Below are 21,374 nucleotides of genomic sequence, written 5' to 3' on the forward strand. Positions count from 1 at the left end.
TCCCTTCCAATGTGCCTGGGAGACAGCAGACATTGGCCCCAAGTTCTTCAGTTCCCACCACCCACGGACGAGATCCTGATGAAGTTTCTAATTCCAGGTTCCGACCTGATCCGGCCCTGGCCATTGCAGCCGTTTGGAGAACAAACCAATTGATGAGAGTCCCCCCTTGGCTGGCTCTGTTGCTCTGCCTTTCAGGTGAATACATAACTACAGAACTAAGGTCACTCAAAGAAAAACAAAATATCTGTAAGAGCATCACAACACATTGTAGCAAAGCCCTGGCTGTAGAAAGGAGGCTGGGGTAAGGAAAAGAAAACAGGAAGCCATCAGGAGGTCTGTGGGAAGTTAGAGGCAGAGTTAGCTGGGATGCAATTCCAGAAGCAAGCAGGGGCAGAGCAGCAGGAAGTGTGCGTTGTCAGTGTTCTAGAAGCCACTGTGGAGTTCTAAATCCGGAAGCTGTGTTAGCAGGAGGTGGCCGTGACCTGATTTTTAACCAAGACCAGGAGACGCTGGCCGGAGCTGCTTTATTCACCACATTTGGCACTTAGAGTTCACAAGTTGCCCCTTCCAATCTTCTGGAAAGTTCTCTACCCTCACTTCTCGGTCATGGATGACCTTCAGATAAGTGATGACGTCAGTGTTGTCCTCTGGGTCATGGGTACACACGTCACTGCAGAGGGCGGGGCTGAAGTGGCAGTCCCTTAAACATGATGAGAAGAGCCATAAACATACTGTGCAACACGCAAAAGAGCCAGCCACGATGGTGGGGAAGGAAACCTCCCAGTGTTTCTCCACAGCTGACCCCTGCCCTTCAGACACCTGGAACTGAAAGGCGACCAATCAGCCCGGCGTAAAGGAGCCACCAAGTGAGCTGCCGCTGTGTGTATTCATGTCAGATCCTATCTAGTTTATAACTACTCAATTCCTTTGCCTCCCGCAAGTTTGATACTGGCTGCCACTCCACACCCAACTCAGCCCTTCTCCCCAGCAGACAGCTTGTGGGTAACCTGAAGCCAATCCCAACCTCAGTGTCAACCCATCTTGGCTGCTGCTTTTTGCTATTCATCTCCTTCAGCTTTAAGAACCAGACCTCTGGGGTCGGCGCTGTGGCCCAGCCGCTGAAGTCCTCCCCTTGGACACACTGGGATCCCAAATGGGAGCCTGTTCTATTCCTGGCAGCCCTGCTTCCCATCCAGCTCCCTGCTTGTGGCCTGGGAAAGTGGTCAAGGATGGCCCAAAGCCTTGGGACCCTGCACCTGCGTGAGAGACCTGGCAGAAACTCTTGGCCCCTGACTTCAGACTGGCGCAGCACTGGCTGTTGCAGTCACCTGGGGAGTGAATCAGCTCTCTGTGAATCTTGCTCTCTGTCTCTCTTCCTCTCTGTATATCTAACTTTGCAATGAAAAATAAATAAATCTTATAAAAAGCCTAGATCTCTAGGGGTAGAGGGGGCAGAGAATAGACCTTTGAGGCTGCCACTGTGGCACTGCAGGTTGAGTCCACTTCCTGCGATGCCAGCATCCCAATATGGGTACCAGTCTGAGTTCCAGCTGCTCCACGAATGCACTTGAGAAATCAATACTCCTGTAGGAGACCCAGATGAGGCTCCCTGGAATGAGGTTAGCCCAGCCCCAACTCTTGTGGTCATTATGGGAGTGAACCAGGTGGATGGAAGATCTCCCTTTCTATTTTTCTGGAACTCTTCTTTGAAATAAAGCAAATATTTAAAAACCAAAAAGGGCTAGACCTCTGTCCTGTTCTCCTGGCCCAAGGGTGCTATGTGCAGGGCTAAATTGCTCTCTCTCTCTCTCTCTCTCTCTCTCTCTCTTTGTGATGCTATTACCAAACCTCTCAACCCCTAAAAGAAAGAACCTCAGTGAAGATCCAGGGCCTTAGTCCCGCTCGGGGAGCTCAGTGTAGGAGTGTACTGCCTACATTTTCACGGATCGCGTCTTCCGGATTCCCAGGCCTTCTTGTCACCAATGTGAACATGCCAGTTTCTTCAAGGTAGATGGTTTGAATGGGGTGTCCTGCCTTCCCCTGATGGCACCTGCCACTCAGTACTGTCTCTTGAATGCCTCTCAACCTTGCGACCAGATCTGATTCCTGAATGCGGCTTCGTCCAATTGCCCATTGATACTGGTGGAAGTATCAGGTTAATAAAACCATCCTACCTACCGGAGCCTTTAATTGAAGGGCGCGTGGAGATGCACTCCCAACACAATCCAGTGAACCTTTGATCTAGCAACGCTGTAGGCGGTAATGAAGACTGTGGGTAGGATGATTTGAGGATTTGGGGAACTGTGGGCAAGTCACTGCTTCTGCAGAGTTTTACGTGACTTTAGAATGTTCATGAAAGAGCTGGAAGCGCAGCTGCTCCTGGCACAAAGACGGTTTCAGTTGAGATTGTACGTTAGTGCTGTAATAATCCGTTCCTCAAAAAGAAACACAGCTGTCTGCTTGTTGTTGGCCGTGGCTGGAAACTAAAAAGTAATAAGAAGCAGGTAGACCTGGTGCAACATCCAGCTCAAACCCAGCAAGCTGCTGGGCTGTCACCTGGGAGCAGTTTAAGTACCACTTGCTTTTGTTTTTCTAACTCTTCCGCATGCCTAGTGGCAATAATCTAGTCTGGAAAAAGATAGGTAAGAAGAATATTTCATACGACAAAATAATGCACATTTGCTCTAGAAATGTAGAAAAGTGCACTGGTGTGTAAAAAAAAGAGATGAAAATCAGCATCCAGGGGCTGGCATTGTGGTGGAACAAGTTAAGCCAGTGCTTTGAAAGTCGTCACGTTCTATCAGAACATCACGTGGAGTCCTGGCTACATCACTTCCAATCCAGCTTCCTGCAAATACGCCTGAGAGCGCAGGGGAAGATGCCTCAGGTGCTTGGAACCATGAAGTCATGTGGAACCATGAAGTCCAGCTGGGCTCTTGTGGGCATCTGGGGAGGGATCCCAGGGATGGAATTTCTCTCTTGCTCTCTCCCCTTCTTTCCTTCTTCTTCCTCTTTGTCATTCTGCCTTGCAAATAAATAGTATCTCTAATCAGCCAAAAGGGAATGTATTTGTGTAAAATAACAATGGCCATACTATTGCTATGTCAATGCTACTCCAAATAAAAAGCATTTAAGCTTTCCTTTATGGGGCCCAGGAGATAGCTCAGTGGCCAAATCCTCTGCCTTGCATCTGCAGGGCTGCAACGGCAGGAGCTGAGCTGATCTGAAGCCAGGAGCCAGGAGCTTCTTCTGGGTTTCCCATGCAAGTGCAGTGTCCTCAAGACTTTGGACTGTCCTCGATTGCTTTCCTAGGCCACAAGCAGGGAGCTGGATGGGAAATGGAGCATCTGGGACACGAGCCGGCCCTCATATGGAAGCCCAGCATATGCAAGGTGAGGACTATAGCCACTAGGCTACCATGCCTGAACCCCCCATGTTAAGTTCTGACCCATTCCGTGTGCCCACTTCACCAGGCAAACTTGTTGAAAACATCCAAATAAGAACATCTGCCTTGATGGCTTCACAGCATCCAGACAGAAAGGTCTCAGGACACATCTGGGACGAGGATGAACGGCAGTGAATGCAAGAAGCAGGGTTGGCATGATGTAAGTAACCCAGAAACAGCAGTGGGCACAGGAAGATCTGCAGGGTGTGGGGGGTCCCGTGGTCCGGGGATGGGGGAGTGAAGGTGGGCACGACAGGAAATCAGACGTCACCATCACGATGGGTGCCAGGCTTTCTTTTTCTGTGAGAGACACGGTGGCTTGTGTGGGGCAGGGTAGACTTTTCTCAGAAACGAATTTTCTACAGCTGTGTCTGATTAGAGTTGATTCTTCATTCAAAGGCACAAGACAGACGCTTGAATGATGGGAAAGGGGTTTATACAAAGTGACCTGCATGTTTTTGTTTGTTTGTTAATCAGCTGGTATAGAAGCGTGGGGACACACAGGGCCACCGACCTGCAGAAGCATCCACACGATGGACTTGGACAATAGCCCTGCGGAGGCCCAGGGCCACATTCCCCGGTGCCTGACTGTGGCCTCTGTTCCCATGGTGACCATCCAATCAGCCCACCCAATACCAGCGCAATGGAAGAGGCCAGAGACACAAAGGGATAAAATGCAAGCGCTGATGTGAGTCTGCACTGTGAACAAAGACGGCCAGCACCGTACCCTGTGGATGCAGGGAGCAGCCCGAACTGCCACATTACACATCTCATAGCACACGAGTCGTGCCCTTGTCTCTAGGGAGCTGTTTAGAAAAGGGCACAACAGCAAGCTTTGTGAAACAGCCTAAGATTTCTTGCTCCAATTCACTTGCAGATCCCTTGATTATCTTATTAGTGATGGCTAGATGAACCATTATGAAATTCTCTATCTATTTCGGTGTGTATAGCGAACCCTTGGACTTGCGTGAGTGTGTGTGCGTGCGTGCGTGTATAATGTGAGTATCTGATTTTGTGACCAGGATTACATAATAATTTATGGATACAAAATAGAGTCCTCCCCACCCCCCACTGTTCCCCTCCCATCATACAAACTATTTTATTTTTGAAATTCTTTTTGTTTTTTTAACTCAGCATTTTATTCTAAAACAATGATGGGTTCACCTACAATTGTGAGAACTAAAATAGTCATTTCACACACACGTTGCAGCCACACTGCCCTAATATGAATGTCTTACATCACCATGCTACCAATAGTTATGCCAGTCACAGACTTTCTAAAGTCACAGTGAAAAAGTTTTAAACTTTTTGAGATCCAATGCAGCACGTTTTTTTTTTTAATTTATTTCATTTTTTTTTAATTGGAAAGGCACATTTACAGAGACAAGCGACAGAAGATTTTCCATCCGCTGGCTCCCTCACCAAATGGCCTCCACGGCCAGAGCGAAGCCGATCTGAAGCTGAGAGCTGTGAGCTTCTTCCACATGTCCCTGTGGTGCAGGGTCCCAACACCTGAGCCTTCCTCGGCTGCTTCCCAGGCCACAAGCAGGGAGCTGGGTTGGAAGTAGAGCAGCCAGGACTTGAACCGGTGTCCATATGCTGTGCTGCTGCCATAAGCAGAGTAGCAGTCTGATACGTCACTTCGCCACGCCCCACGTTTTTTTTTTTTTAATGAGTTAAAATTTTGGGGTCATATCTAATATCTCTTTGGTTACACCTGTATTGTTCCAGCATTTTCCTGTGTATGTGTGTGTGTGTGTGTGTGTGTGTGTGTGTGAGTCGGTGACTCTGGGAATTCCAATAAGAATCACTTGACACAAAGGTTACTCAACATTTAGGTACCATATCATAATTAAGTTATTCAACATCAGGGCTAAAAGAATTTCTCAGGCATTTAAAGTGTTTTAAAGTTATAGTGTATATTTAAGTACATGATCCCTTTCAAGTCAATTTTTGCGTAAGGTTTAGGATAGGGTTCGACTTTTGGCAAGGATGCTCTGGACCACAATGCTGGCCACATATACATGCCCCTTGTCTTCCCCCCCATCCTCACCCTTCTCACATCCAGTCTATAACTTTGTGTCTTGAAAAGGAACGTGTGCCCAGCGTGGTAGCCTAGCAGCTAAATCCTCATTTTGCATATGCTGGGATCTCAGATGGGCACTGGTTCGTGTCCCGGCTGCTCCATTTCCCATCCAGCTCCCTGCTTGTGGCCTGGGAAAGCAGTGGAGGATGGCCCAAAGTCTTAGGACCCTGCACTCATGGTGGATACCCTGAAGAAGCTCCTGGCTCCTGGCTTTGTTGTCGGCTCAGCTCCAGCAGTTGTAGCCACTTGGGGAGTGTGAACAGAAGCAGTGGATGGAGGATCTTTCTCTGTATCCTCTTTCTGTAAATCTGCCTTTCCAAAAACAAACAAACAAATCTTAAAAAAGAAAAGAAATGAAATGATAGTATATGCAGGGGCGGGACTTGGGGATATAGTTAAGAATTTGTACGGGATGCCTTTGTTCCATGTCGGAGTGTTTGGGACCAAGTTCTGGCTGAGTCCCGGCCCAGGTTTCCTGTTAATGCAGGCACAGGGAGGCAGCTGGTGGTGGGTCCTGCCTTCCACATGGGAAGCACTTGACTGCTGTGAAAATCACCCTGCCTGTGTCCTCGCCTGCCCGAGCTAGGATTTGGTGCCCATCCTCTGGGCCTACGCGATCGTGTGAAGACAGAGGGTGAGTTTTGCAGCAAACACGTGTATGCTTGTTTCATTCTACGCACTTACTTCCTGTGGGTGTGATGCTCTAAGACACTGACTGGCAGCAACACCTAGCAAATGAACAAACGGATTGTACGAAAGTGGTACACAGATTCTTGTTAAACCTTAGCAGCTGCCTCTTGTGAGAATGCCTAATCTTTTTGGTAGCTGTGTATGTGGTTCAAACACACACTCCTGTGCTAGAAACATGAGGGAGTGTCCTTGTTGTCCTTGGCTACGCAGGGGATCTTGTGTGTGGAGCCTCTGAGCTGCAGCCAAGGGGACAGGGGAGCAGAGATGAGTCTAGAAAGTAAATGGGGCCGTCCTGCTGGGCTCTGCCTGCCAGGGCTGACCACGGGCAACTCCTGGAGGATTTTTAGCACACGGCTTTCCTGCCAAGAGTCATATCCTGCAGCAGGTGTGATGGCTCGGTGGGCTAATCCTCTGCTTGCCAGTAACAGCAACTCCCATACGGGCACTGGTTTGTGTCCCGGCTGCTTCACTTCCTATACATTTCTCTCTGTATGTCCTGGGAGAGCAGTAGAGGATGACCCAAAACCTTGGGACTCTGCACCTGCAGGCAAGACCTGCAAGGAGCTCCTGGCTTCAGATCGGCTCAGCTCTGGTCTTCGTGGTCACGTGTAGAGTGAACCAGTGGATGGACGATCATTCTCTCTGTCTCTGCTTCTCTTTGTTTAAAAATATATATAGCTGTCTTTCCAATAAAGATAAACATATCTTTAAAAAAAAAAGTCATACTCTAAGAAGATCCCTTAGGTAGGAACATGAGGACTCATGGGGCTGGGACAGGTTGGAGAGCCAGGAAAAGGGTGTGAGTGCGTCAAGCAGGTGTGAGAAGTGGGAAACGTGAGGAACTGAGGTGGATGGAAGGATGTGCCGTTGGCTATTTAGTATTGAATGTCCCAGAAGAAAGTTAGGGACAAGATAATGGGAGAGCCAAAACTAGAATGGGAGATTGAAGGTGGAGGGAGCTATAAGGGCTGTTGAAGCATCCATCTTGTGAGAAGATACAGATGTGTCCCATACGTATGACAGTGCCTGCATTCAGGTGCTGGATACTCCGCAAAGACCCGAGGACTTGAATCTTCTCCCACTACCTTCCCAGGTGGAAGTGAAGCAGCCGGGATTCGAACAGACGTCCCAAAGGGGCTTTCCCTAGAGCTCTCCTCAATCGCAGATTCCCAACTCGGCCACTAGGGGGAGACCTTCCCTGACGACTGCAGGTCACGACCCCGGAAGCACATCCTCCGCCTCGCTCGTAGCCGACATGGCGGCGGCGGCGGCCCGAGCGGTGCTGGTGCCCGCGGCGCGGCGGCGACTTTGGGGGTTCGGTGACAAGCTCTTGGTGCGGGGTGCCGCGGGGCGGGTGAGCGCCTCTTCCCCTAGGGCTGGGGGCGCCCAGCCAGCCGCGGGTCGGGCCGGGCGTGCTGGCGCGGGCGGCGGGAAGGTGGGGTGCCCCCGGGCCGTCCTCCTCGGGATTTGGGGTGACGTGCGGGGCCGACCCTGCCCCTCGGTCCTTGTCGCCGTCCGTGTCAAGTTCGCAGCTCCCAGGAGATGGTCCAGGGGCTGGAAATCCGCAAGGGAAGGGCTTGCCGGCGCGGAGCGCTTCACGGTCTCTCGTTTTATGTTTTGATTTTTTTATGAGGGGGAACCCAAGAGCCTCGAGCAAACAGTCTCGACCTGTGCTGGCCCCCTTTACCCCTCACTCCTCTACAAAGGAGTGTGAGACCTCGGCCCGTGCGTAACTTAGAAAAAGCACTCAGCCCTTAGGCCAGTGCAGTGGCTCCATAGGCTAACTTTTCCCCCTTGCAAGCGCTGGGATCCCCTATGGACGCCGGTTCTAATCCCGGTGGCCCCAGTTCTCATCCAGCTCCCTGCTTGTGGCCTGGAAAAAGTCGAGGACGGCCCAAAGCCTGGGGACCCTGCACCCGCGTGGGAGACCCTGCACCCCTGTGGGAGACCCTGCACCTGTGTGGGAGAGCCAGAAAAAGTTCCTGGCTCTTGGCTTCAGATCGGCGCAGCTGTGGCTCCTTGAGGCCGCTTGGGGCGTGAACCGGATGATGGAAGATTTTTGTCTCAGTGCCTCCTGCCTCTCCTGTTGATGAGAAAAAAAGAATTGCTGGCATCAGAGGAGGGCTGCTAGACCCTCAGCAGCCAGCGCTTGAGCTGGAGAGGGAATGATGAATTCCCGCTGTCTTCCGATCTCTTTCCGATTTTGCTGCTTTTTTTGAACCTGAGAACCTGAACCCCCACCCCCACTCGTGTGTGGATATGTTTCTGTCTTTTTGCCTCTGCTTCCAGCTTTGTTTTTTTTTTTTTTCCAGAAAAAGAAAGAACAGGTTTCTTTTCTGTTACTTTTTAAAAGATTTATTTGTTTGGGTTGAAAGATAGATTTTTATAGAGAAGGAGAGACAGAGTGAAGTCTTCCATCCAGTAGGTTCATCCACAAATGATCAGAGCTGAGCTGATCTGAAGCCAGGAGCCAGGAGCGCCTTCCGGGTCTCCCACATGGGTGCAGGGCCCTGAGGACTTGGGCCGTCCTCTGCTGCTTTTCCAGGCCACAAGCAGGGAGCTGGATGGGAAGCAGATCGCTGGGCCACCAACTGCTGCCCGTGTGGGATGCTGGCACCACAGGTTGAGGATTAACTTGCTACACCACGGGACCGGGCCCAGGACCTCAGTGTCCCAGAGCCTGTGGTTTTAGCCACCAGGAAATGGGAGGCAGGAATTGAACCCAGGCCTTCTAACGCATGCCTGCCTGTAGGACATCTGTGAACAGACTAGAGTAACGTGTATCTTGCCCTGTTCCCATCAGCCATTGCATTTTGGAGGGAGCAGGTGGAGAAGCACCCAGGCTGCCACCCAAGTGGTTCTGAATGTCCCTGAAACTCGGGTGACCCGTCTGGAGAATGGGCTGCGAGTGGCGTCCGAGGACTCGGGGCTGTCCACGTGCACGGTGAGTGGCTCCTTGAGAAGGGGGGTCACTTGGTTGAGTGGAAGCTTGAAGCTCCTTGGGTGGCTGAGGGATCGTTGTTAGCCTCAACAAGCTTCCTTGAAACGCCCCACATGCTGCCTTGTTGCCTGGTAACGGTGTTAATTCTTGTTAGATAGAGGCATCCCCTCACCCTGCAAATGGCCACAACGGCCGGAGCTAGGCTGGAGATTCTTCCGGGTCTCCCACAGGTCTCTGCTCCCCTCTCAGGCAATTAATTAGCAGGGAGCGGGACCTGAAGTGGAGCAGCTGGGACTTGAACCACCGCCTGAGTGGCACGCCACTGCCGCATGCAGAGGCTTAGCAGGTTATACCACGGTGCTGCCCCCCCATGTCTTTGTAGTTTTCAGTATACATGCTGGAGCTGAGGCAGCCGATCGCAAGTTCAGTGGGTTAGTCCAAGGTCACACCGCTGATAACTTGAACTCGGCTAATGACTGTGCAGTTTTGTTTATGCCTCCAGTGCCGACTGGCTGTAGTCACGACTTAGGCCAGGAACCTGGGTCCTCAGTGCACTTGGCAGTTGATGCTAGTAGCCTGGTGATGGTCAAGATATTGAAATCTTGGGTGTGGACTGTCAGTTGTGTAAGGTGAGAAGGCCTCGGTGTTAGTCCCTGGACGTGGTGCTCAGGGAAAGGAAGACTCCCTCCCTCCCCCAAGGAAATGATGGAATCGTCTGCTTCCTGTGTGTTGTTGGCGTGCAGGTGGGGCTGTGGATTGATGCCGGAAGTCGATATGAAAATGAGAAGAACAACGGGACCGCCCACTTCCTGGAGCACATGGCTTTCAAGGCAAGTTGCAGGAATGACATGGCAAGGGGGGCAGCAGCCACAGGATGGCATCCTTGGCAGGGACAGAGAACTGCATGGGGAGGGGGGGACGGTGTGCTTCCTGCTTGTTTTTCCAGGACAGGATCTGAGGCCGCTGTTGCTTTCTTTTTTTTTTTTTTTTTATTTTAAGTTGAATCTAAGATTTCCTCCTGAGGCACAAGGGTTATTTGGATGCATGGCATCTCTGAATCGTGGCGTAGCTCGGAAACTGGTTATGTCCTTCCCGAGACCAGCCTGCCAAATGGCCCCCGCATTGACTGGAGTGTTTAGGCTGCGTGAAGGGCGAAGGATGGTGCCCTAACTTGTCTGTCTGCGTTGATTTCTAGGGCACCAAAAAGAGGTCCCAGTTAGATCTGGAACTCGAGATTGAGAACATGGGGGCGCACCTCAATGCCTACACCTCCCGGGAGCAGACCGTGTATTATGCCAAAGCGTTCTCCAAAGACTTGCCGCGAGGTATTGCCCTTCTTTACGCCGTAGCTGTCACTGTGTTATTAGACCAGTTTGATTCTGTCTGTAACCTCCAGGGATGTGTCTGGATGAGAGGGAAGACAGCTGTGCTTGTGTTTTGTTGTTTTTTTTTCCCTTTCTCCCTTCCCCATAGGGCAAATGATGGGGCTTCTGGGGTTGACACTGTGGCATTGCAGGTAGAGTCACAGCGTGCTGTGCCAGCATCCCGTATGAGTGCTACTTTGAGTGTCAGTTGCTCCACTTCCATTCCAGTTCATTGCTACTGGCCTGGGAAAGCAGCAGGAGATGGTCCAGGTGCTGGGGCCGCCGCACCCACGTGGGAGACGTGGGAGACCTGGAAGACGCTCCAGGCTCCTGGCTTCCGCCTGGTCCCTCCCTGCCTGTTGCAGGCATTTGGGGAGTGAACCAGTGGATGGAAGCTGCATCTCTCTTTCCCTCACCCCACCTCCGTTTCTCTCCTCCCCTCATCCCTGCCCTCCTGTTCTCTCCCTTCCCCTGCCTCCTTTTCTCCCCTCCTGCCACCTCTCCTCTCAATCTCTTGCTAACTGTGACTTTCAAATGAATACATCTTAATACATTTACAGGCTTAAAGGTTTGCTATAAACAGGCTATAATACTTGATTCACAGCTACATTTTCCACAACCATACATGTGTGGGAATTTTTTTTTTAATATTTATTTAGTTGATAAGGAGAGTTAGAGAAGAAAGAACTGGCGTCAGCTGGTTTACCCCCCAGTGGATACAGTAATCGGGGCTGGGCCAAGCTGAAGCCAGGAGCCCAGTGCTTTCTGCAGGAGTCCCACGTGGGTATAGAAGAGCAAACCTTTAGGCCATCCTCTGCTGCTTTCCTAGGCCATAAGCAGGGAGCTGGATTAAAAGTGGAGCAGCTGGGACTGGAACCAGCACACATATGGGATGCCGGCTGTGCAGGCGATGGTTTAACTTGTTATGCCACAGCACCGGTCCCAGAAAACATTTTTAGATCATTTATTCTGGGACCGGTGCTGGGGCTTGATAGGCAAATCCTCCGCCTTCAACGGGGAGCATCCCACATGGGTGCCAGTGTGTGTCCCGGCTGCCTCACTTGCCATCTGCTTCCTTCTTGTGGCCTGGCAAGTAGCAGAGAACAGCACAAGGCCTTGATACCCTGCACTCGCGAGGGAGACTGGGAAGAAGCTCCTGCCTGGCTCCTGCCTGGCTCCTGCCTTCTGTTCAGCTTAGTTCCAGCCATTGAGGCCATTGCGGGAGTGAACCGTCGGATAGAAGTTCTTTGTGTCTCATTGTCTCTTTAGATCTGCCCTTCAGATATAAGTTTGAATCTTTAAAAGTTAATTTTATTCCGTGTTTATAACAAACACTGTTGTTCCTTCATGAAATAAGCAAATATTTACTGATCATCAGATAGAAATTATTTTTACTTTGTTGAAATGATTATTTTAACAGTAGAGCTTTTTGTAGGCACTGTTTTTGTAGTTTGAGTTTTAAAATTTTTTTATATATTTTAGAATTAATTGTGAAAGGCAGAGAGAGCTTCTGTCTACCAGTTCATTCTCCGAGTGGCGGCAAGAGCTAAGGTCGGGCCAGGTCAGAGCCAGTCAGCCACACCTCCATCCTGGTTTCCCATGAGTCTCTAGGACTTTTGCCATCCTCTGCTGCTGGACCCATTTTCTTACCTATTTGTAAGACAGAAAAACCAATAGTGCCCATTGATGCAGTTGTTAAATGCTTACAACAGCCAGGCTGGGGTAGGCTGAAGCCAACAGTCAGAAACTCCGCGTGGGTGTCCCACGTGGCTGGCAGCAAGCCACACACTCGAGCTGCTGTCCCAGGGCCTGTGTTAGCAGGAAGGTCGCTGGGAAACAGAGCCAGGACCCCAACCGGGCACACTGATATGGGATGCAGCGGTCCGGTTGTGCCCAGTGTCCGCCTTAGATTTGAGGGTTTTTCATTTTATTTTGTTTTTTTAAGATTTATTGTATTGATTTGAAAGCGTAAGAGAGAGAGGGAGAGACAGAAAGATCCTCTGCGTGTCCACTCGCCACGTGGCCACCATGGACAGGGCTGGGCCAGACCGGAGCCAGGCGCCAGGGGCTGGTTCTAGGAGTGCACGGGGGTGCAGGGACCCAAGCCTTTTCTAGGTGGGAGAACTGGTGACAAAATGGAACCATCTCGTGGAGTCGGTAGGTGCCAACAGTCCCGCACAGCTGCAGTTAACTTTGATCTTGAGACGCTGGGTTCCTGACGGGCTTTCATTGAAGGCCCTCTTTATACAGGAACTCTCGTGGTGTAATGGTTGCCCGTTGGGTCTACACAGCCGTCAGGGGAGTGTGGCTGCTGTGCAGTTGTGGAAGGTGAGGCCAGCGCTCTGAGGCTGCCTGAGTTACATGGCTGGTGAACAGCTTGTTGTGGGCAGAGCGAGGATCCTCTGCCCCCAGCTCATTTGCTCTGTGCACACAGTGTGACGCCCCTACCGGGTCCTCTGCCCCCAGCTCATTTGCTCTGTGCACACAGTGTGACGCCCCTACCGGGTCCTCTGCCTCCAGCTCATTTGCTCTATGCACACAATGCAATGCCCCTACATCTGTGAGTAGGTCAGCTGCTACCCTTTGATCTTAAGACGAATACAAATTATTCTAATACAGGGCATGTTTTGGAAAAAAACAATAATCTGTGTGTGTGTGTGTATATTTATTAATTGTTTGAAAGGCAGAAGGACAGAAGAGGGAGAGGTTGGTCTCTGTCCAGTGGTTCGCTTCCCAGGTGGCTGCTATGGTTGTGCTTGGTCAGGCCGAAGCCAAGGCCTGGATCTCTATCCTGGTCGCCCATGTCGGGGCGTTCCCAGGCACGTGAGTGAAGGGCGAATCTGGAAGCGGACTCAGACCCGAGTTAAGTGGGATACTGGTGTCACGGGTCTCCCACGTAGGAGGCAGGGCCTCAGCCCCTTGAGCTGTCACCAGGATTTCATGAACTTGCAGCTGGAGTGGCAGTCAGAACAGCATGTCAGCGTGGGATGCTTGTGTCCCCACCCAGGGCCTGACCGCTATACCACTGTGCCCATCCCCATTCAGACAATCTTTATTTTTTTTTTAAAGATTTATTTATTTTTATTGGAAAGGCGGACATACAGAGAGGAGAGACAGAGAGGAAGATCTTCCATCTGATAGCTTACTCCCCAAGCAGCCATAATGGCTGGAGCTGAGCCAATCCGAAGCCAGGAGCTTCCTCCGGGTCTCCCACACAGGTGCAGGGTCCCAAAGTCTTGGGCAATCTTTGACTGCTTTCCCAGGCCACAGGCAGGGAGCTGGCTGGGAAGCAGGGCCACCCGGATTAGAACCAGTGCCCATATGGGATCCTGGCGAGTTCAAGGTGAGGACCTTAAGTGCTACGCTATTGCGCCAGGCCCCAGAACAGTTGTGTTAAGGCCTTGGCATTTGAACATAACTGACTTTGAGATAAGGCTGCTTAAGTAATTTTAAAATTAGGAATAAAAGTTCACAATCAAGAAACAAAAAATGAGGCCTAAGATTTTAGTTTGCATTCTAGGTTGTGATTACAACAGTAAATTAGGTTTTTATGCTTTTGGAAAGGGTTGATTTTTCTGATAAAATTGCTTGAAAGGGGCTTAGGATGTGAGTATTGGTTTGAGTCCTGTCTGCTCCACTTCCGTTCGAGCTCCCCGTTAACGTGCCTGGAAGAGCAGCAGCAGATGGCCCCGGCGCGTGGGCCCCAGCACCCACGTGGATCAGCTCAGCTCGGGCTTGGCAGCCATTCGTTGGCTCTTCCTCTGTAAATCTTTCAAATGGAGAGAAGTCATTTTTCATCATGTGAGTTCTGGTTTGCAGTCTGACAAGCCGTGCTGCACCTCAGTTTTTACTCCTGCGTAGTCTAGTGGAGAGGACGTGCCTGTGGTTTGTGGGAGCACGTGTTGGCTGCTCTTCCTTCTGTACTCCATCCAGCAGCTCGTCCCTGTAACAGGACCCTCCACGCACCGCGATGTTTTTGGACCAGCAGAGTTAACTTCCTACTTTGTAGGTTCCTGCACAACATCTAAATGAACAGGTAGATTTGAAAGGCAGATTTTACAGAGAAGGAGAGGTGGAGAGAAGGCCTGCTGTCCACTGGTTCACTCCCCAGTGGCTGCAACAACCAGAGCTGGGCCAGCCTGAAGCTGGGGCCTGGAGCTTCTTCTGGGTCTTCCACCTGGATGTTGAGTCGCAAGGATGGGCTGTTCTCTGCTGCTTTCCCAGGGACTAGGCAGAGAGGTGGATGGGAAGTGGAGCAGCCAGGACACAGACTGGTGCCCATATGGGATGCTGGCACTGCAAAGTGGAGGATTAGCCTGCTGAACTGCCCCCACGCTGGCCACAACATGTAGCACTTTTGCAGTAGGTGGAGTGGTTGGAGAGTACTGGGGCCCTGAGGATTCTTCCCCAGTCTGCTCCGTGCCATGGGGTTTCAACTTACATTGTAAGGTTGTTCTTTTGGGTTCACTGAACATGAAAGAAAGTTTCTCTTCACAGGAATCACTTAGCCTGTATCCAGTTGACAGGTTGAATCATAAAATCTGATGTGTTGGGTTAAGAGGTTTTTAATAGAGATAAGATTTTGCATGTTTGTTGTTTCGCTTGGACTAGCTGTGGAGATCCTTGCTGATATCATCCAGAACAGCACGCTGGGGGAAGCGGAGATCGAGCGGGAGCGCGGAGTCATCCTCAGAGAGATGCAGGAAGTGGAGACTAACCTGCAGGAGGTTGTGTTTGATTATCTGCACGCCACCGCTTATCAAAACACCGCGCTCGGACGGACCATTTTGGGACCAACTGAGAATATCAAGTAGGTCCATTGGTCACATTTAGTCTTTAGGGAAAGATTCTGAGTTGTGACAAATTGCACATTCATCAAGTATGTTTCAGAAGGTCACGTAGGTCCCTGGTAACCAGATGACACTGTTGGCCACCCTTGAGCTCCATGTAGGGGAGAGCCTCTCACTGCCATTCCTGCATGGACTGGTCCACTCACACACACTGGTGATGTCAAGGGCTGGGCCGGGACAGAGGCAGAAGGTGGGCAGTCGGTGCGTGTCTCCACTGGGGTGGCAGGGAGTGCCTTTTTGAGCTTTTATTGCTGCCTTCCAATTTGCTGGAATTGGCACCTGGAGGCTGGGACTTGAGGCAGATACCCCAGTGTGCTAGCCACCAGGCCGAACACTCCCCGGAGTTCTTCAGTGTGGGCGGTCTAGATCCTGTTCCCACTTGTTCTCATGAGAATATGTTCACACTACTGGAAATGTAGAGAGACATAGGCCAGGCTGAAGCCAGCAGCCTGGGTCCCGTTCTGGTCTCCATGTGAGTGACAGGGACCCAGGAGCTTGAGGCCTCACCTGCTTCCCCCCTCGGGATGCATGTTGGCGGGAAGCTGGCTCAGAAATGGAGAAGCTGGGACCAGGAGCTGGGACTGAGACCAGGAGCTGGGACTGGGACCAGGAGCTGGGACTGGGACCAGGCGGTTGATGGGCTGCAGATGTCTCTTAAGTGCTGTTGGAGTGAAATGCTTGTCCTTCTCATGTTCTGTTGCTCACTGCGTTTAACTGTGAACACCTTTATGATCCTGTGTGATTTCAGGTCTATAATAAAAATGTGTTTCTTAAAATTTCCTTTTAAAATTTCTTTACCTGCTCCATCTACAGGTCTATTAATCGTAAGGATTTAGTGGACTATATTACTACCCATTATAAGGGGCCGCGAATGGTGCTTGCTGCTGCTGGAGGTCGGTTGATTTAATGGTTGTTTGGGTTCCAACAGTTGGAGTGATGTGCACGGTCAGTTTGATCCTGGTTGGGCAGGTGTCCTAAGACACTCTTATAGAACAGATTGCATTTCTCTAGAGGGAATGTGGGGCACTGGACAAAGACTTTGCTCCTTTTTAGTGGCCTTCATTTACAGAAAAAGTTAATGAACTAGTCACCAAATGAGTATATAACTGCAGTGGAGCTTACTGTAAAGATTTACGTTTACTCAAAAGGCAGAAAAAGAGAGACCCAGAGAAAGGACCTCCACATGCAGGCTCGCTGCCCAAATGGCCCAGTGGCCGGAGCTGAGCCGATCTGAAACCAGGAGCATCCTCTGGGTCTCCCACACGGGTGCAGGGTCCCAAGGCTTTGGGCCGTCCTCGACTGCTTTTCCAGGCCACATACTGGAAGGGAAGCAGAGTAGCTGGGATACTTACTAACCAATGCCCACATAGGATCCCAGTGGATGCAAAGCAAGGATTTAGCCACTAGGCTATTGCGCCAGGCCCTTATACGGCTACTTTCCAGCTGGGAACACATTGCTGTCTTCAAAATGTTCTCCATGTTCCCACAGCAGCCAGGTAACGGCCAGACCAAAGCCAGGAGCTGGGCCTTCCCATCTCGGTCTCCCCCATGGCTGCTAGGGAGCCGAGTACTCGGGCCTGCACCTGCTGCCTTCTCCAGCTGCGCATTGGCTCTGCAGCAGAGCTGGACATGGAGCTGAGGCCCAGGCACCGACGGGGGCTGTGGGTGACCTGAGCTGCCGTGGGACAGTACCCTGCAGCTCCGGCCAGCTGCAACCCTGGCCCTTACTAACAGTGAGCGTGCGGTGAGGGCTTCCTCCTACACGGCCTCTAGTGAGCAGTCCGTGCGTCTGTCGCGCCACTCAGTGGACTAGAACGGGTTATTAACAGTGTTCTCACAGACTGTCCTGTCGCTACCGCGTCTGATATTTCCCTTCTATTTAGGTGTCTCCCACGATGAGCTGCTGGAGTTGGCCAAGTTCCATTTTGGTGACTCGCTGTGTACACACATGGGAGATGTACCAGCCCTGCCTCCCTGCAAATTCACAGGAAGTGAGGTAGGGCAAGCCTTGCACCCAGCACTTCCCTTGCCTTTAAAAAGATAATGTGCTGGGCATGGTGCGATAGCATAGTGGCTAAATCCTCACCTTGTGTCTGCTGGAATCTCCTGCGGTCGCCACTTCGTGTCTAGCTGTTCCACTTCCCATCCAGCTCTGTTTGTGGCCTGAGAAAGCAGAAGAGGATGGCCCAAAGTGGCCACAGTGGTCAGGTCTGAAGCCAGGAGCCAGAAGCTTCGTCAGGATCTCCCACACGGGTGCAGTGTCCCAAGGCTTTGGGCCGTCCTCGACTTTTCCCAGGCCACATACTGGAAGGGAGCTGGATGCGAAGTGGAGCAGCTGGGACATGAACTGGTGGTCTGTAAGGGTTGCTATGCCTGGAGATAGAGGATTAGCCAATTGAGCCACTGTGCCGCCTTCTTCTTCTTTTTTTTTTTTTTTTATTTATTAGAAATTTTCCAAAAATATCTGGACTAGTGGACACGTTTGCCTACATTCCTTCCCATCCTGTGTTAGTTAAGCACCTGTCTTTCTTTCCCCCCCAAGAAACCTTGGTTTTAAAAGCAGTGCCATCACTTGGTGTTTTTTGTGGTTTTCTTTGGCTGGCTGCCCTCTGTGTGTAGAAAGGTGTGTGACAATAATCCTGTTCTCAAAGGTTCCAGTTTGAACTTTCCTCTGAGGTTTTATTCTTTGATTAAGTTCTGCCCACAGTACATCCTGGGGGGTAGCTACAGCTTCAGGCCTAGGCGGGGCTTGGTTCTCCACTGAAGGATGCTGCTCCAGGTAGCACGTGGGACGAGGTTGGAGGTTGGCAGCTCCATGGAAGCATAGCATGACCACTAAAACCAGTAGCGCCAACTTGAGTATCCAGGTGCAAAGATTAGCTCACGCCGGTGGACTTTGCAATCTGTTTTGAGCAGGTAAATGACCCCTTGGCCATCTGTAATATTTTACTTTGAGATCTTTTGGTCCGAGTAAGTTTTCCTTAATTCATGAAATTCTTCGAGAGAAAAGCACAGCCCAGTTACACACCAGTCATGCTGTGCCACTGTCCCCTCGAGCTTCCGGCACTGGCAGTCTTGTTGCGGTGCGGCGCGTCCGTCATGGCAGTCTTGACTCACAGGCTGTTCCTTGCTCACTAGATCCGCGTGCAGGATGACAAGATGCCGCTGGCACACCTGGCCATAGCCGTGGAAGCTGTTGGCTGGGCACACCCGGACACCATCTGCCTCATGGTGGCCAACACTCTGATTGGCAACTGGGACCGCTCTTTTGGAGGGGGAATGGTACGTCAGCTTGCCAGTAACCTTCTCTTGTACGCGGGAGGGGAGTGAGCTTTCCAAGTACAAATTCTTCAGCAGAATCTCCCACTCAGATTTCGCGACAGAATGGCAGCTTTGTGCTGTTACTCTTCACTTTGAAAATACAAACCGATCTTGCCTGTTTTTTTTTCTTTGCCACAAATCAGTGCGATCACAGGTGAAACGTTAAGGACAGAATTAGTTACTATTGACCTTAGTTGCCGATTGTTACTGTAGTATTATGGTTATTAATATGGTTGATAAAATCATAGTTCACACTACTGTATTGCTGCTGTCATTGCTAGTCTTCATAGTGGTGCTGAGGTGATGTCAAAATTAATTTGCTGTTTCTCGGGAGTACATCAAACTGGACAAGCGCAGTAGGTTCCACAGGGTGGCTGCTGTGTTACGTAGTTATGAATTTCTGCAGGGATGCACTGAGCCAGATGAGCATTTTGTGTAATTATTTACTTGAACGGCAGACTGATAGGAGACACGAGGGGAAATCTGTCCGCTGGTGTCATGTCAGAATGGCTGTCACAGCCAGGCCACAGCCAGGAGCCCGAGCTCCGTCTGGTCTCCCACATGAGCACCAGTGGCCAGAGTACTTCCAGCTGCTCTCCCAGCTCATCAGTGGGGAGCTGGATTGGCCGGGTAACAGCTGCCACATGAGCCAGGGGGCACAGGGGACGCGGACGTGGAGGCAGGGCCTGACCAGCCGTGCCCCAGGCCATCTCAGGCCCCCGAGCCTGTCACTTCCTGCCACGTGGACAAGGTAGTTTGGATACAGGCAGAGCCCGTTTGACTGGACCACTTCTTCCCCCTTACAGAATTTATCTAGCAAGCTGGCCCAGCTCACGTGTCACGGCAACCTGTGCCACAGCTTCCAATCCTTCAACACTTCCTACACGGACACAGGGCTGTGGGGCCTGTACACGGTCTGCGAACCAGCCACGGTTGCAGAGATGCTGCGTGTTGTTCAGAAGGAATGGTGAGAGAACAGTTCAGTCCCGCGCAGGCTTAGTGCTTCAGCCCTGCTTCTTTGTACCCTACGGTGATGATTCGTGGCAGGGACAGACACACAGAGGGCTTCCGCAGACAGGCACGAGCCCTCATCCACGGCCACCGCCTCCAGCGACTGCAGCAGTCAGGGCTGGAAACTGCACATTTAGTAGAAACCTAGGGACTCGAACCGGCACTGCTGGGAAGCGTGACTGTTCGGTGGCTTCCGTCGCCAAGGCCAGCCAGCCGAGATGCGTCACTCCAAGGTTTAAGATTTGGCAGGTGGCCTGTGGGCCACTCGGTGTGTGTCCAGAACTGGCCGAGTCTCAAGATGATCAAGTATTTCTCAAATTGTGGGCAGTCTGTTCTTAACTCAAACCTTCATCTACTGTTGATTAGTCACACACACAAAACGTATAAACATATACATTTTTTGAGAAGTTTGGCAATACCAGAATAAATATTATTACTTTAGCTTTTATGGGATTAGTAGCTTAACCTTTCACCAAGTTGAAATCATTATCACTCATGTTGTATGAGAACTTGTATTAGAAAGTTTTCATGAAACTTTGTTTAGAAAGTTTTCATGAAACTACCTGGCGATAGCAGTTTTGCAAATGTTTTCAGGATGCGACTCTGTACAAGCGTTACCGAGAGCGAAGTGTCCCGGGCCAAAAACCTTCTGAAGACCAACATGCTACTGCAGCTGGACGGTAAGGACATCTGGACGGAGGGGCGGGCCGGACGGTAGGGGCGGGCGGGCTGGACACAGGGGCGGCTGGACGGAGGGTGGGCTGGACATGGGCAGCTGGACGGAGGAGCGGCTGGATGGAGGGGCGGGCTGGACACAGGGGTGGCTGGACGGAGGGGCGGGCTGGACACAGGGGCGGCTGGACGGAGGGGCGGGCTGGACGGAGGGGCGGGCTGGACACAGGGGCGGCTGGACGGAGGGGCGGGCTGGACACAGGGGCGGCTGGACGGAGGGTGGGCTGGAGATGGGCAGCTGGACACAGGGGCGGCTGGACGGAGGGGCGGGCTGGACACAAGGGTGGCTGGACGGAGGGGCGGGCTGGACACAGGGGCGGCTGGACGGTAAGGGCAGTGAGTGGAGCTCTACTTTCCTCTGGCTCATCTACAAGCTGCTGCTCACTTTTTTCTTTAAACAGGTTCAACTCCAATTTGTGAAGATATCGGTAGGCAAATGTTATGTTACAATAGAAGAATTCCTATCCCCGAGCTTGAAGCAAGAATTGATGTAAGTAATGCTTGGCTCACTGAATGCTCAGGAAAGATCCTTTGATCTACACGTGTCCTACTGCTTGTTCTAGACTTCCAGTTACAGAGTGTGTCTCTGCTTCCAGGCTGTGAGTGCCGAGACAGTCCGAGCAGTGTGCACCAAATACATTTACGACAAGAGCCCAGCCATTGCGGCAGTCGGTGAGTCAGGTTCCTGTTTGCAGAAAGGGCGCCAGAGCGCTTTTCCTCCGACTCGGTTGTAATTGTGTTGTTTTGTTTTCAATCTGTAGGTCCCATTGAGCAACTACCAGATTTTAATCAGATTCGTAGTAACATGTGCTGGCCTCATCATTAAACTACTCCTAAATGAAGACTTGTTTAGAAAGAGACCTGCATATTTTTATCTATCCCCAACCACAAAAATAAAACTTACTATCTCACAAAAGACTACCACCCTGCAGAG

The 21,374-nt window shown here is 51.2% G+C and overlaps 1 protein-coding gene across 1 annotated transcript; it reads left to right on the forward strand.

The window, feature by feature from the left end:
- The first annotated feature begins 7,476 nt into the window (after nucleotides 1-7,476).
- PMPCB (peptidase, mitochondrial processing subunit beta) lies at nucleotides 7,477-21,371 on the forward strand. The gene is made up of 13 exons (XM_040971234.1): nucleotides 7,477-7,575; nucleotides 9,025-9,165; nucleotides 9,906-9,992; nucleotides 10,358-10,487; nucleotides 15,138-15,336; nucleotides 16,190-16,269; nucleotides 17,260-17,372; nucleotides 18,515-18,658; nucleotides 19,504-19,664; nucleotides 20,303-20,388; nucleotides 20,842-20,930; nucleotides 21,037-21,112; nucleotides 21,202-21,371. Exons 1-13 carry the CDS (start codon nucleotides 7,477-7,479, stop codon nucleotides 21,264-21,266), a joined length of 1,470 nt encoding a protein of 489 aa, XP_040827168.1. The 3' UTR covers nucleotides 21,267-21,371.
- The last annotated feature ends 3 nt before the right edge of the window (nucleotides 21,372-21,374 follow it).

Source organism: Ochotona curzoniae, unplaced genomic scaffold (genome assembly GCF_017591425.1).
Source record: "Ochotona curzoniae isolate NIBS_2020 unplaced genomic scaffold, NIBS_Ocur_1.0 contig_21, whole genome shotgun sequence".
NCBI lineage: Eukaryota > Metazoa > Chordata > Mammalia > Lagomorpha > Ochotonidae > Ochotona > Ochotona curzoniae.

Excerpts from the sequence above, each read along its gene's own strand:
- PMPCB (XM_040971234.1), top strand. The coding sequence starts at position 7,477 with ATGGCGGCGGCGGCGGCCCGAGCGGTGCTGGTGCCCGCGGCGCGGCGG. Across the intron at positions 10,488-15,137 it reads CTCCAAAGACTTGCCGCGAG|CTGTGGAGATCCTTGCTGAT; the intron begins GTATTGCCCTTC and ends CGCTTGGACTAG. Across the intron at positions 19,665-20,302 it reads CGTGTTGTTCAGAAGGAATG|GATGCGACTCTGTACAAGCG; the intron begins GTGAGAGAACAG and ends AAATGTTTTCAG.